General features: G+C 43.7%; 3 protein-coding genes across 4 annotated transcripts in view; all 3 read left to right on the top strand.

Moving 5' to 3' along the window:
• LOC309489859 (up-regulator of cell proliferation-like) overlaps window positions 1–7,818 on the top strand; it is a 49,946-nt gene extending 42,128 nt beyond the window's left edge. Inside the window, exons 3-4 of the mRNA XM_082158776.1 lie at window positions 2,480–7,387; window positions 7,563–7,818. Coding sequence (XP_082014902.1) covers window positions 2,480–7,083 — 4,604 coding nt within the window. The 3' untranslated portion in view covers window positions 7,084–7,387; window positions 7,563–7,818. The remainder of the gene's footprint in view (window positions 1–2,479; window positions 7,388–7,562) is intronic.
• Window positions 1–14,309, top strand: part of LOC309489858 (up-regulator of cell proliferation-like) — a 257,487-nt gene that overhangs the window by 83,573 nt on the left and 159,605 nt on the right. The window lies entirely within an intron of this gene.
• Window positions 1–14,309, top strand: part of LOC309489860 (up-regulator of cell proliferation-like) — a 96,990-nt gene that overhangs the window by 3,615 nt on the left and 79,066 nt on the right. The gene's annotated exons all lie outside the window — the stretch shown is intronic.

Raw genomic sequence — 14,309 nt, 5'->3', positions numbered from 1 at the left:
GTGTTTCGAAACATCTGCGCTTCGGGATCTCGCAAAGCTTCGGAACGACTGTTTCGCGTCAGCCATCCCTAGTAACGGCTGGAACAAATAAATCGCATGAAATCGCAATAACCTACAATAATTAAGACATTGCTCCTGCAATGCAGGACAAGGATGAAGGTGGGGGTGGATGGGAACAAAATAGTAAGGGAAAGAACAGGAAAAAGAGAAACAAAACTAGTGATTCACAAGAGTCAAATGGAGGGAGAGATCAGCAGGTAAAGGTAATGAGAAGAAGCAGTATCCAGTTGGAAGAGTATAAAGTGATTTTTAAGTTGAAGGAAGGGCAGTCTGGGTTTAGTTCTCTCAACCCAATTAGGCTTGCTGGGGCATTGAAGGAAGAGTTGGGTGATATCCTGAATGCAAGAATTTTGGCTGATGGGAAACTGCTTGTATTTTGCAAGTCTGTGGCTCAGATGAACAAAGCTGTTTCACTGGATGCGATAGGGAAGAGGCGAGTAGAAGGATTTATTCCAGGGAGCAAGGAGGGCTTGAAAGGGGTGATTTATGGGGTTTCTCTGGAGGTTTCCATGGTTGAGCTGATGAGGGGTATAGAGGGAGCGAGGATTGATGAGGCTACACGATTTAAAGTTTTTTGTGATGGAGCTAAGCGGGATTCATTAACTGTGGTGCTATCTTTTCAGGAAAGAGCCTTGCCAGAACGAGTGTTCCTAGGGTGTTTGTCATTTAAAGTGCATCCATACAGAAGGCCACCTTTGAGGTGCTTTAAATGTCAGAGGTATGGGCATATTGCGGCTGCTTGTAGAGCATGAGTTGTAGACTTGTAGAGGTGAGCATGAGTTCTCTAAGTGCAAGGAGAAGGTGGTAAAGTGTGGTTCATGTGGTGGAGGGCACATAGCTGGAAATCGTGAATGTGAACAATATAAGCAGGCTATGAGGGTGCAGCAGTTTAGAGAGACTAACAAAGGGGTGCCTTATGCTGAGGCTGTTAAAAAGATTGCAACATGTAGTAAGGTGAGTGATTCAAGGAGAGGAGAAGAGGAATGTCCTCCGTCGGTAGCTTATGTAACAGAAGATTCAGTGGTGGTGAGTAAGATTAAATTCCTGGCTTTCATTGTGGATGTGATTTGTGACATGAAGCAGACTAAGAATAATTCAGATGTTGTTAGAAGTGTGGTAAAGGCTGCTGAGAGGAGTCTTGGGGTTGTAGAGGTTGAGCCAGCTGCCCTCTATAGATATGTGTTCTCAAGAGACAGAAGGCGAAAGAATAATGGAGGCCAAATGGAAGATGATGATGATGATGAAATTGATAGTTAGTATATTAATGTTTTGTATCCTGCAGTGGAATGCCAGGAGTTTGATAGCTAATGGACAGGAATTTAAAAAGTTTGTGGATGGTTTAAAAAATAAACCACAGTTTAAACCACAGGGTTTGCTTGACTCCTATGAAACGTTTCTATATGAATCTATCCTCCTCTGCCAAGTGTAATCTGTGTTCTCAAGGATCTCTAGGAACGTACTTGCACTTCTTTTTGGACTGTTTTACCGCTCTCACAGCGGCAAAACAATTTTAAGTTAACCGCTGGAATTCTCCTCACACAATGGACAGACGAACATGGACAGTGTCTTTGCTGGACATTATATCAATGGAACTCTCAACTTCTCGTATGCATAGATCCAGTGTTAAGACAGAGTGAATTTATTGCATGCTGCTTTTGATATTGTGTCAACTTTAAAAAAAATTATTTATTTTTTTTGGGGGGGGGGGTCTACATTCTATGTTTGTATTTTTATTTTATTTTTTTTAAGTCTACCAGGGGTGGGATGGGGTGGGTTAACCAGTCGTAACAGTGGCTGTCTTAAATGACACTCAGAACTAATACAGAGCATTTCAGACAAAAGATCAAAATTAGGGCAGAAAATATTCATTTTATAAAACTGCTTTATGTGCAAAAACTGTACCAACATTATATGTAAACCACAAGAAACCTATTAAAATAATATTAAGGCATATTATGGCCCCTTTAATAAGGATCAATGTATATGTAGTTCATACAGTGTTTTTTTGTTGTTGATTTTTTTTTACATTTGATTACTTCATTCAGTTTCTGTAATATTTCTAAAGCACTGTTTATTTCATTTGTATCTTTATTCAATTGTATTCAATTGACCTATTTCTTTTGATTTGCCTATGTTTTCTAATTTTAATACTGGCTGTTTACTTCAATAATTCAATTATCTATTTTGACCATGCTGGCTATCCCATATTCCCATATATCCTGTGTGTATACCTCTTATTATGTGCTGCCTGCTCTCAGTTAGGATGATTTGGTGATTTGTCTGTAGTCCAACTAAGGGCTGAACATTTTGTCATCGTTTACTCACCCTCAAGTTGTTCAAAACCTGTATGAGTTTCTTTCTTCTGTTGAACACAAAAGAAGATATTTTAAAATGTAACTTATTTTCTTCTAATTTACAGGGAACATCATGAAGAAACTCCTGGAAAATTTGGGTTTGGCAGAGTATTATGGCAGGAAACTCACTCTCCACACAGTGCTGCAGATCAACAAGAACAGTGTGACAGATGTGCCTGTCCAGTCCCTTTCAGATCTGCCATGGCTGTTCTTGAAGAGACTGATGTTGCTACAAAGGACAGCGAGGAGTGTTAAGTGTTCCTCTTCAGATGGGGCCGAAGATTCAGAGTGGGATGATGATCAGGATAGTGCTGAATCAGACTGTCCTCAGTCAGTAAACCCTTTAGACGTTTTGACTGCTGTGTTTCTTCTTTCTGACAGTTTTCTTCAGCAGGAAATGATCATGACAATGTCCATGTGTCAGTTTGCGGTTCCTCTGCTGCTTCCAAACAGTGATAACAATCAGATCACACTTATGCTTTGGGCAATGAGAGATATTGTGAAAAAATACAGACCACACTCCCTGACAGATCCAAGTGGATTTGTGGAAGAAAGGATTGTTCTCTCAGACCTACCGTTAGTGTCTTTTGTGAGACTTGGCAGGTGCAACATTTCCAAATCAGAAATTCTGAATAAACTGCTCAGCAATTCACAGCAATACACTGATACCTTTGTGCACTTCAACATGGGTTGTGGAAACATCAACAAGAAAATATCAAATGGCTTGGTTGAGATGGCCTGGTATCTTCCTTGTGGAAAGAATAACATTGATGTCTTTCCTGAGCCAATAGCGATTGCAAACTTGAGAGGTGACATCCAGGACTTTGAAACACAGTTCTCCTTTCTTTGTGAGGCTTCAACTGCTGTGTTTGTGTTCTTTGAATCACAGCTTTTAGATACAGAGTTAATTTCAGTCCCCAGTCAGAAACCTACGCCTCAGCTATTTTTTGTGGGGGACTCCAACAACAACAGCATAAAAGCTACAGTCAACAAGCTCAAGCTGAAGAAAAGCAATTTCATCTTAAAATCCAGCCATAATGATGCAGACTTTGTTGACAAAATTCAGAGCAAGTTGCAAGACGCAATTAATAACAACAATCACAAAATGTCAGTTGTTCGTTTAGCTGAGATTGCACGAAATCTAGGAATCTTGGTGGACGAGGATGTTGAAGAATGTCAGCGTGCAAAAAAAAGTGCAGATGAAATAGTGGATATAGTGCAGTTCAAGAAGGAGGAGCTGCCCTTGCAAGGAGAGATCTTGATGAAACTGGCCAAGTTAGAGAAGGAGGAATACAGACTGAAGAAAGTAGGGGATAAGGATATTGAGATGTACAAAAATGAACTTCAGATGCAGAAAAATAAACTCAGAGAAGAGCAACGTAGCAAAAACATGTCTGCCACTATGAGCTGCTTCATCAGTGCAATATCAACACCAGAAAGGGCCTACTTCTTAAAATGGTTGAGAATCGCTCTAGAGAATCGATCACATGAAGTACTGCCTCAACTCAGAGAACTGTACAAACAGAAATGTCAAGATGTTTGTGGAAACAAGGCAGAAATTGCTGAGCTTGATAAAAAGATATCAAACAGTTCTTTAGGAGTGGAGAACTTCATTCGAGAGATGAGCCAGCTTTACGAGGCTTCAGTCTCACTTCCAGAAGATTCACTTTACCGAAAACAGCTGGAACACTTACCTAAACGCTGTGCTGAACTACTACTGGATGGATTTTCACTTGAACTAGTGGATGGAGATTCTTCAAATATCCCTGTGAAATGGCTTTCTAGTGTGTTTTCTGAATTAAACACACTGGTTGAGTCCAAAAACAGGATTATGGTTGTCACAGTTTTGGGGGTCCAGAGTTCAGGAAAGTCAACACTGTTGAACACCATGTTTGGAGTTCAGTTTGCAGTAAGCAGTGGAAGGTGCACCAGGGGAGCCTTTATGCAGCTTATTAAAGTAGCAGATGATCGCCAAGCAGAACTCAATTGTGATTATATAGTGATAATTGACACAGAAGGACTGAAATCCCCTGAGCTCGCACAACTGGACAACAGCCATGAACATGACAATGAGTTGGCAACTCTTGTTGTTGGACTGAGTGATGTAACAATTGTCAACATTGCCATGGAGAATTCTACAGAGATGAAAGACATTTTACAGATCATTGTTCACGCCTTCCTCAGGATGAAGGAAATAGGAAAGAAACACACATGTTTGTTTGTACACCAGAATGTTGCTGATGTCTCAGCTCATGATTCAAACATGAGAGACCGTAAATTTCTGTTGGAACAACTGGATGAAATGACAAAAGCTGCAGCCAAAATGGAGAACAGACTAGAATTCAGCAAATTTACAGATGTGATGAACTATGACATTGAGACGGGTGACCACTACATCCCTGGATTGTGGCATGGAAACCCCCCAATGGCACCCGTGAGTATTGGCTATAGTGAGTCTGTGTATGATCTCAAAAAGCATATAATGGAGATCTTCAGAGGTTACAAGTCCTACAACATCAATGAATTTCTTAAATGGACCAAAGACTTGTGGACTGCTGTGAAATTTGAGAAATTCATCTTCAGTTTCAGAAACAGCCTGGTGGCTGATGCATACATGAAACTGTGCACAGAGTACAACAGATGGGACTGGACACTGAGAAAGCAAATACACACATGGGCGTTAGAAGCTGAAACCAAGATCTTAAACCATGGAAAATTTGAAAGCTCTGAGAAGTGCACCGTTGAAGATGTTAATTGTCGTTTACTACAGGAAACAGAAACTAAGCTTTTAAAAGGACAAGATGAAATTAATGACAAGATCAAATCATACTATGAACAAGGAGAAGGTCATGTTGAACTAGTGGAAAATTATCGACAAGACTTTATAAACTCTGCCACGTCTTTGAAGAAGGAACTTTCAAATTCTGTCACAATCAAACTGGATGCAGCTGTTTCACGTCGAAATGGAATGATCAAAGTGGAAGGAATCCAAAAGACATGCATGGACACAATGGAGGAAAAAGTGCTGAACTTGCTGAAAAACTGTCGTGAGAACAAGTCAGACATGTCAGACTCCATGCTGGAAGAAGCATTTGATAAAATGTGGAAGGAGACTGTCAGGACACTGGCATGCACAGGGCTCGAACAACAAGATATCAGGACAAGAGTTTTTCATCGTTTGAGGAAAAATCTTCAATCTAGAGGAAGTTCAATGGCTCAACGCCTAGATGAAGTTAAAGATTTAAACAGTCATGGCCATGAAAAGTTTATTGCCTGTAAAGAGAAAACAAAGTTGTATAACTGGTGGAATAAAAATCATATCAAGATGGTTCAAGAGATTTCAGACAACCTTATCAGAGATTGTCAGGAATTTGCTAAATTAAAGAGGAAAAGTAAGGATGATTATGATGACACATACATCAGAGAAATTCTTAACATGATTGATGAGAAACTTGAGGCTCATGAAGATCTTGAGCTAAAGGGAGATTTTGAGCTGTCCCTTAAACTGCACATATGTGGCTTTGCAAGCAGAGAATTTCAAGAGATTCACAATCAATTCATCAAGGAAAACAACCCACGAACAGCCTTGGAGAACCTCAAACAAACATTCCGCTCTGACTTCATTGACCTTTACCGTGAACGAGACCAGTGTCAGAGGAAAGCTGATGAATTCATGAGAAACTGCCTAAAACCTGCCTTGGAAAGATATATTTCAGAGAACTTGGGCATGAAAATGGCAGACAAGATGGTGACTGGTGAAAACTCAGCAATTTTCGGATCAAGGACAACATTTCAGATTTCAGTCTTGAAAAATCTTCTCGATGAATTTCAGTTTGAAACATATTTGCGGTTCATCTCGTCATATGAAACGTTTGTTAAAGCCTTTATTTTTGACAAAATCAAAAAGCACTTTTCAGCAGAGAACAGAATGTTCACATTGGAGGAGAAACTCGTCAACGAAGTCATCAGTGAAATTAAACAGGCCATTGAAGAGGCAGAGCGAGACCCAAAGATAAATGACATCAAGGGATTTATTGAGAACATTTGTAATAAACTTGTAAATAGGCTTGTTTTTCCCAAGGACGCAGTGGACAAAATCAGTTCTCTGAACAAAGCAAATCTAAAAAGATTTGCTGAATGCCTTCAATGTTCTGTAATGGACATGGATAAATCACTGAAAGTAAGTTTCAAAGCAAGAGATTTTCAAAGGAAAATAGATCATCTTCAAACCAAACCACAGGATGTGCTGTTCAAACGAGTGCAAGGCTGTGGGAAACAGTGTCCATTCTGTAAAGCACCATGTGAGGCTGGAGGAGACGCTCACACTAAACACTTTGTCTCAATCCACAGACCAGAAGGTCTCGGCAGCTACAGATTTGATGATTCTAAAAAACTAGCGACCGACATCTGCTCATCACTAGTGCACAGCAACAGACGCTTTAAGTGTGAAGACACCAATGATCAGTGGCATCATTATAAAGAATACAGCAAAATCTATCCAGACTGGCGAATCGATCCAGACCCCAGCATAAAGGCCTCAGCATACTGGAAATACGTGATGGCACAATTCAATGAGCAGTTTGCAGAGAAGTACAATGCAGAGCCTGCAAAAATACCCTGGGGAAAAATCACAAAAGCAGATGCAGAGAAAAGCCTAAACATCAATTAACTCCCTCTCTGACCTCTGTTTAAATTAGTTTGGTATGATGGTAAGAAAACTTAAAACTCACACCTTAAAATTCAAGTATCCATGAATATTAACTGTGACTACAAAAAAAAAAAAAAAAAAAAAAACACCTGCTGGTTTCAATATTAATCATAGCATATCCTGACTAATGCATGAGTGCCATTATACAAAAAGTTGCTTGGACTTGCTCTTGCCTTGTAATAAGAAAACATAAAAAATAATTAATCTAAGCTAAGTGTTTTATTCCTATAAAATAAAGATGTGTTTTATATATGAAGAAAGGGGTGTTTATAATTTATGTTAAGTAATTTTACTTAAATGACAATTAATAGGTAATTTGCATTGCCATTTAAGTGAAATTACTGAACTTAAATATACAAGCTTGATAAAAATGATCATTCTAGAAGAAAATTTCAGATGGCACTTAGAGGCTTTTGCATCTGAACTCTTCAAACCTGTAGTACTAATTCGAATGTTGTGGTATACTCTTAGAGACAAATAATTATTTTACCTATATATGCATGAATTCTTTTGTTTTGTTGACATTCATGACATCTTATTTTAGAACAGATTTTCTTTCAAATGTTTGGAAGAGAAATTTTGAGCTTCAAATCTTAGTCTTTGATTATTAATCATGTACTGTAACTGCTTGAGCGGTGCCGTTTTTTTTTTTGAGCTATGTTTTTGATTGTGAATTTGATTTGGATTTGTGGTGAAGCAGGAAAAAGAAAAATTCTATATCTTACTTTTTATCATTTACTTATGATTTATAACGCCTCGGTTACGACTGTAACCTCGGTTCCCTGAAGAGGGAACGAGCGTTGCGTCGAAATTGACGCTATGGGGAACGCTTTGCGTGATGACGTCTTGAAGCACATGTAAAATCAGTCCAATGGTGTGGCGGAACGACAGAGGCGGGTGACGTCACGTACCAGGAAGCTATAAAAGCCGGCCCGAAACAGAAAACGAAAGCTACGTAGAGTCTGAAGTCGTGCTGACAGGCATGAAGGAGATATGGCAAGGCGACGCAACGCTCGTTCCCTCTTCAGGGAACCGAGGTTACAGTCGTAACCCAGGCGTTCCCTTTCAAGGGAACTCGCGTTGCGTCGAAATTGACGCTATGGGGAACGTCTATACCAACGCCACCATAGCTACAAATGTCTGTCCTGTGTGTAATCAAGTGAGCAGCACTAGGAAGACAAAACCTGAGACCCTGGAGTAGAGTCTAGGTCTAAAGAGTAGAACCTGACGAAGGTGTGCGGTGAGGACCAGCCTGCCGCATCACAAACGTCCTGCAAAGATACTCCCGATATAAGGGCCTTAGAGGCCGCCATACTCCTAGTAGAGTGCGACCGGACAGCCAAAGGAGAAGGCTGCCCAGCCGCCTCATAAGCAAGTGAGATAGCCTCAATCACCCACTTGCTCATCCTTTGCTTAGACACTGGACCTCCCTTGTTAGGGGACCCAAAGCATACAAACAATTGATTGCTTTTACGCCACAGGGCAGCTCTGTGGACATATGCGTCTAACGCCCGAACAGGGCAAAGCAAATTATTCGCCTCCTGGTCCGCATTTTGAAAGGGAGGAGGACAGAAGGCCTGCAGAACAATAGGTCTAGCCACATTAGTGGGGACCTTGGGGATATAGCCCGGTCTAGGATGAAGAAAAGCTTTGACCATACCCGGAGCAAACTCCAAGCATGACGGAGCAACCGACAACGCTTGGAGATCCCCTATTCTCTTTAGAGAAGAAGTGGCTAGAAGGAACAGAGCTTTCAAAGTCAAGAATTTCTCAGGAACCTCCTCAATAGGCTCAAAGGGGGCCAGGGAAAGGCCTTGCAGCGCAATGGACAAATCCCAAGGTGGCACCCTAGAGCGAACTGCAGGCCTCAGCCTCCAAGTGCCACGAAGGAAACGAGATACCAGAGGGTCTTTCCCCACAGACATTCCACCCAAAGGAATGTGGTAAGCACCTATAGCCGCCACATAAACCTTTAAAGTGGACGGGGTCAGACCTGCAGTGAACCGGTCCTGCAGGAACTCCAGAACTGTACCAATTGGGCAGTTGACTGGATCCAACCGACGGTCACTACACCAAGAAGTGAATACTCTCCACTTCAGGGCATAAAGTTTCCTCGTGGAGGGAGCTCTGGACTGTAGAATGGTCTCAACAACCTCAGTTGAGAGACCTGACTCTATGAGCTGGGCCCTCTCAGAGGCCAAGCCCACAGGTTCCACAGTTCTGGTCGGGGGTGAAAAATCGAGCCCCCTGCTTGGGACAGAAGGTCCCTCCTGACAGGAAGCTCCAGAGGATGCCCGTCGAGGAGGGACACAAGATCGGGAAACCATACTCTGCCCGGCCGGCGCGGGGCTATAAGAAGCAGGCAAACCCGGTCCCTGCGAACTCTCTCCAGAACTCCCGGGAGCAGAGCCACTGGGGGAAAAGCGTACAGACGTAGCCTCGGCCACGTCTGTACCATAGCATCCAGTCCCAGAGGAGCTGGATGCGTGAGGGAGAACCAAAGTGGACAGTGAGACGTCTCTCGAGACGCAAACAGATCCACTTGTGCTTGGCCAAACTCCCTCCATATCAGCTCCACCACCTCGGGGCTGAGCCTCCATTCCCCGGGCGTCGGCCCCTGTCTCGACAGAGTGTCTGCTCCTATATTCTGGACCCCGGGGATGTAGGCTGCCCTGAGTGACAGCAACTTCCCCTGGGACCACAAGAGGATATGGCGTGCCAGATTGGATAATGGGCGCGAGCGCAAACCCCCTTGGTGGTTGATATAGGCGACTACCGACGTGTTGTCCGTATGCACTAACACATGGTGTCCCCTGAGATCTGTGATAAAGCTCCTCAGAGCCCGGAAGACAGCTAACATCTCTAGGCGATTGATATGCCAGGAACGATGATGGTCTTCCCACAGACCTTGAGATGAGCGACCCTCTAGGATCGCTCCCCAACCCGTGAGGGAAGCATCCGTCGTTAGCAGTTTGCGACGACAAGGAGCTCCCAGCACTGGGCCCTGGGACAGGAACCAAGGTTTCTTCCACATAACCAAGGCACGTAGGCATCGCCGCGTGACCTTGATTGTGCGAAATGGGTTGCCCCTCGGGGAAAACCCTCTGGTCCTGAGCCACCACTGCAAGGGCCTCATGTGCAGTAGTCCAAAAGGTATCACGTTGGAAGCTGCTGCCATGAGACCCAACAGTCTCTGGAACTGTTTGACAGTGAGTAGCTGGCCTAGCTTTACACTTTTCACAGCTGCAAGGATGGAATCTACACGTGGCGGTGACAGGCGCGCCTGCATCGACACTGAATCCCAAACCACGCCTAAAAAAGTGGTCCTCTGAAGTGGAGAAAGCACACTCTTCTTGGCGTTCAGCCGTAACCCCAGCTCTTTCATATGGGCGAGGACGACATCTCGATGCCGAATCGCCTCCTGATGCAAAAATCAACCAATCGTCGATGTAGTTCAATATGCGAATACCCTGAAGGCGCAAGGGCGCCAGAGCTGCATCCACGCATTTGGTGAAAGTGCGGGGTGATAAAGCCAGGCCGAATGGAAGAACTCGATATCGGTATGCTTTGCCCCCGAAAGCAAACCTCAGGAACTTCCAATGACACGGACGGATGGAAATATGGAAATATGCGTCCTTGAGGTCTATCGTGACAAACCAGTCCTCGGACCTGATCTGTGGCACGATTTGTCTCAATGTTAACATTTTGAACTTGAGCTGCATGACTGACTCGTTCAGAACTCGAAGATCTAAAATGGGACGCAATCCCCCGTCCTTCTTTGGAACTATGAAGTACCGGCTGTAAAACCCGGTTTCCCTGTTGGAGGGAGGTACATATTCTATGGCCCCTTTCTCTAACAGAGTGTTTACTTCCTGTTCCATAACCAGAACCTGCTCGGGGCCCACCACTGTGGGCAGGACCCCCATAAACCGAGGTGGGCGTTTCTTGAATTGTATCTGATACCCTTTTTCCACGGTCTGCAGGACCCAACGAGAAACATTTGACAGTAGCTTCCACGCTGTCAAAGATTCTACTAGAGGTACCAGCCTCTCGAGACTGGTTTCTGGATTTTGTTGCTGTTGAGTAGTCGGTTCGTCGCCCTGTAACGGCGCACCGGCAGGGAACGACCGAACAGACTGCTCTAGCACCCTCCTCAGAGGGGGCGGGCATCCCGAGGCCACTACGTTTCCGGGTGGACTTTGAGATATGTGCTCGCCGGAGACCGCTGAGCCCTGAAACACCGGAGGCGGCAGGGTTGGCAGACCGGTCCCCTGAGGGTACCGAAGAGAGACGGGCACCGTAAAAAGAGGTGTTGACCGCTCTGCTTCGGGGGGGACTACCCTCATTTGTCCTGAGCCCTCGGACATCAGGACTTTTTCCCAGCAGCCTTCTAGGCGGTAATAACGGTCCGCAGATCCGTCTTACCCCTCGAAGACTGCTGGGTTTGAGAGCGCCCTCCGTGTCCCCGAGATTTTTGTGGGGGAGCACGGGAGGAAACGCTCTGTTTCTGAGTGGCACGGTGCTCAGCGCTCTTTTTAGATGAGTGAGGCTGCTCCCGCTCAGCAGCCTCAATGAAAGAACGGCGGGGGAGAAGTTTCTGAAGTGCTGCTGCCTGTTTTGAAGCTTCTTGTGATTTAGCTACAGCACTATTAACTGCATCTCCAAATAACCCTTGAGTGGAAACTGGTGCATCTAAAAGAACATGTTTTTTTTTGTCCTTTATATCACTTAAGTTGAGCCACAGATGCCTCTCAGTGGCCACCAGGGCTGCCATAGAGCGGCCGATGGATTTATCCGTCTCCTTGGTGGCCCTGAGAGACAAATCTGTGGCTCTACGCAGTTCAGACACAGTATCGGGACCAATTCCCCCGCCCTCCTCAGAATCACCCAATAATTCAGCTTGGTACGCTTGCATTAGTGACATTGTGTGTAGACACGCTGCAGCTTGGCCGGCGGCGGCATAAGCCTTATGAACCAGGGAAGATGTGTACTTTACTGGCTTGGATGGTAGTGCAGGAGCCTTCAGAGAAGATGCCGTTGCTGGAGAGAGATAGCTAGCGAGCGTCTCTTCCACCTTCGGCATCTCCCCATAACCATGCTCTTTATAATTGTGAATGGATGAATAGTGTGATGTTTGTGCAGTATACACTCTATATGACACTGGTTTCCCCCACGATCTCGACACCTCGGTGTGGAGATCGGGGAAAAACGGAAGGCTTCTGCGCTGAGGCTGTGCACGAGATGGCAGGAAACGCTCGTCGAGCTTGCTTTTCGAACGAGCGCCCTGCCGATCCTCTGGCCACTCAACAGATAATCGCTCGACAGCTCTCGTAACTACATCGAGCAATTCTTCAAACGCACGAATCCTCAGACTCAGCGTCAATACTAACAACGTCCAACTCCTCAGAGCTGGACAATTGCAGTATTGGTGCCTCCATCGGGGGGGAAGAAACCGCAACGCGTGCTTCCACACCCTGATGAGAGGCACTGGATCTATCAGAAAGAGGCTGAGATAAGGCAGAGCCCGTCTCAACATCCACTGATAGATCGATTTGCGAGCCCCAGGTCTGTGATCGACGCCGTGCCTCGGCAGCGGCGGGACCAGAGCCCTGGGGAACGCGATCCTGGTTAAATAAAGCCAGGCGGGATCTGAGCGTACGCATAGGAAGCGCATCGCAATGCTCACAGCCAGCACCCTCGAGTGCTGACTGGGCATGCTCTTCACCCAAACAGACAACACAAAGAGTGTGAGTGTCCCCACTCGTTAAATAACGCGGGCAGGGGTGAACACACACTCTAAACTGCTGCTGCTTACTCGCCATACTGAATATATAATGTAATATAGACAGACAACACCAAATAACAAGGACAGATCACACAGAGCGCAACTGAAGACTCAGAAAGCTTTCGTTTTCTGTTTCGGGCCGGCTTTTATAGCTTCCTGGTACGTGACGTCACCCGCCTCTAACGTTCCGCCACACCATTGGACTGATTTTACATGTGCTTCAAGACGTCATCACGCAAAGCGTTCCCCATAGCATCAATTTCGACGCAACGCTCGTTCCCTTGAAAGGGAACTTACTTATGTTTTATCATTTGCTTCTGTTTGATTATTTAGTCATTTAGATCTTCAATATCATTTAATCAAATATAATCATCTTATTTTAAGTAATCAATATTATCATGTTGATGTTTCTTATTACTATCTTTTGATGTGTTTACAATTATTATAATTTGAAGTGTATGTTTAAATGCTTTTCTTTTATTAATCTTTATGTCTCAAATGTAGCTGATTGACTTGAGGTGAACTTAACTTTTGTACTTGCTGTTTTTACTGTCTTAAAGAGGTCAAAAGTCTGTATGTTCCACCCGATAGACCACAAAGATTTCAAAATGTCTTAGAATAAATAGATATGCTGATTATATCTTAGCTGAACATCTTGCAGAAAGGACATGTTTTGCAGTTGGTCTGTATTGTGTATGGTATTAAGATGGACAACTTTCTGACACCTCAGGGGTATCAGACAATGTCTGCATGGCCACCCGTTTCCTGGTGTGAAACCACAAGGGACTGATATGTCCCTTGCATACGTTATCATAAGGAAAAGAGGATCTTAGTCCGGTGCTTTGAAGCATCTGCATAAGAAGGATAATATTTTCTGTAATTGTCAGTCTCAACCTGGACGGACTGCTCCTTCGCAACCTGTCTTTTCTCAGAAAGCTCTCTAAAACAACTTACTTCTTTAGGCAAGAATATTATACTCAGAGTGGTTTTGAAATATATTTTACTTAAATATTAGAAGTGATTTTAACTGTTAATTTTATGTTTTATTATTACATTTTTAATCCTGTTTATGGATGAACTAATTTTACTCTTCATTTATTATTTGATTGTCTGCGGTTAAGAAATAAATTTGACTTAATCATCTGACTGGATCTTCTCCTTGCATCAGTTTGTGATTGTGAATTTGATTTTGATTTGTGTTGTGAATGTATCTCTGTTAAGAGCAGTTGTTCTGTGACTGTGTTGAGACATATACAGGCATGTCTGTATTAGTGAGGTCACAACACTGCTCAGATTAATTAACATCTAAAGCATTTGCTAATCACATGAAATCAGTGTAACCTTAATAAATGTTACCAGCATCAGAGTTGTTTTTTAACTTTTATTGTATATATTGCACATT

This window comes from Leuciscus leuciscus (assembly GCF_965113295.1).
Source record: "Leuciscus leuciscus genome assembly, chromosome: 24".
Lineage (NCBI taxonomy): Eukaryota > Metazoa > Chordata > Actinopteri > Cypriniformes > Leuciscidae > Leuciscus > Leuciscus leuciscus.
Note: the sequence above shows the minus strand (reverse complement) of the source record. Positions and strands in the feature narration are given on the sequence as shown.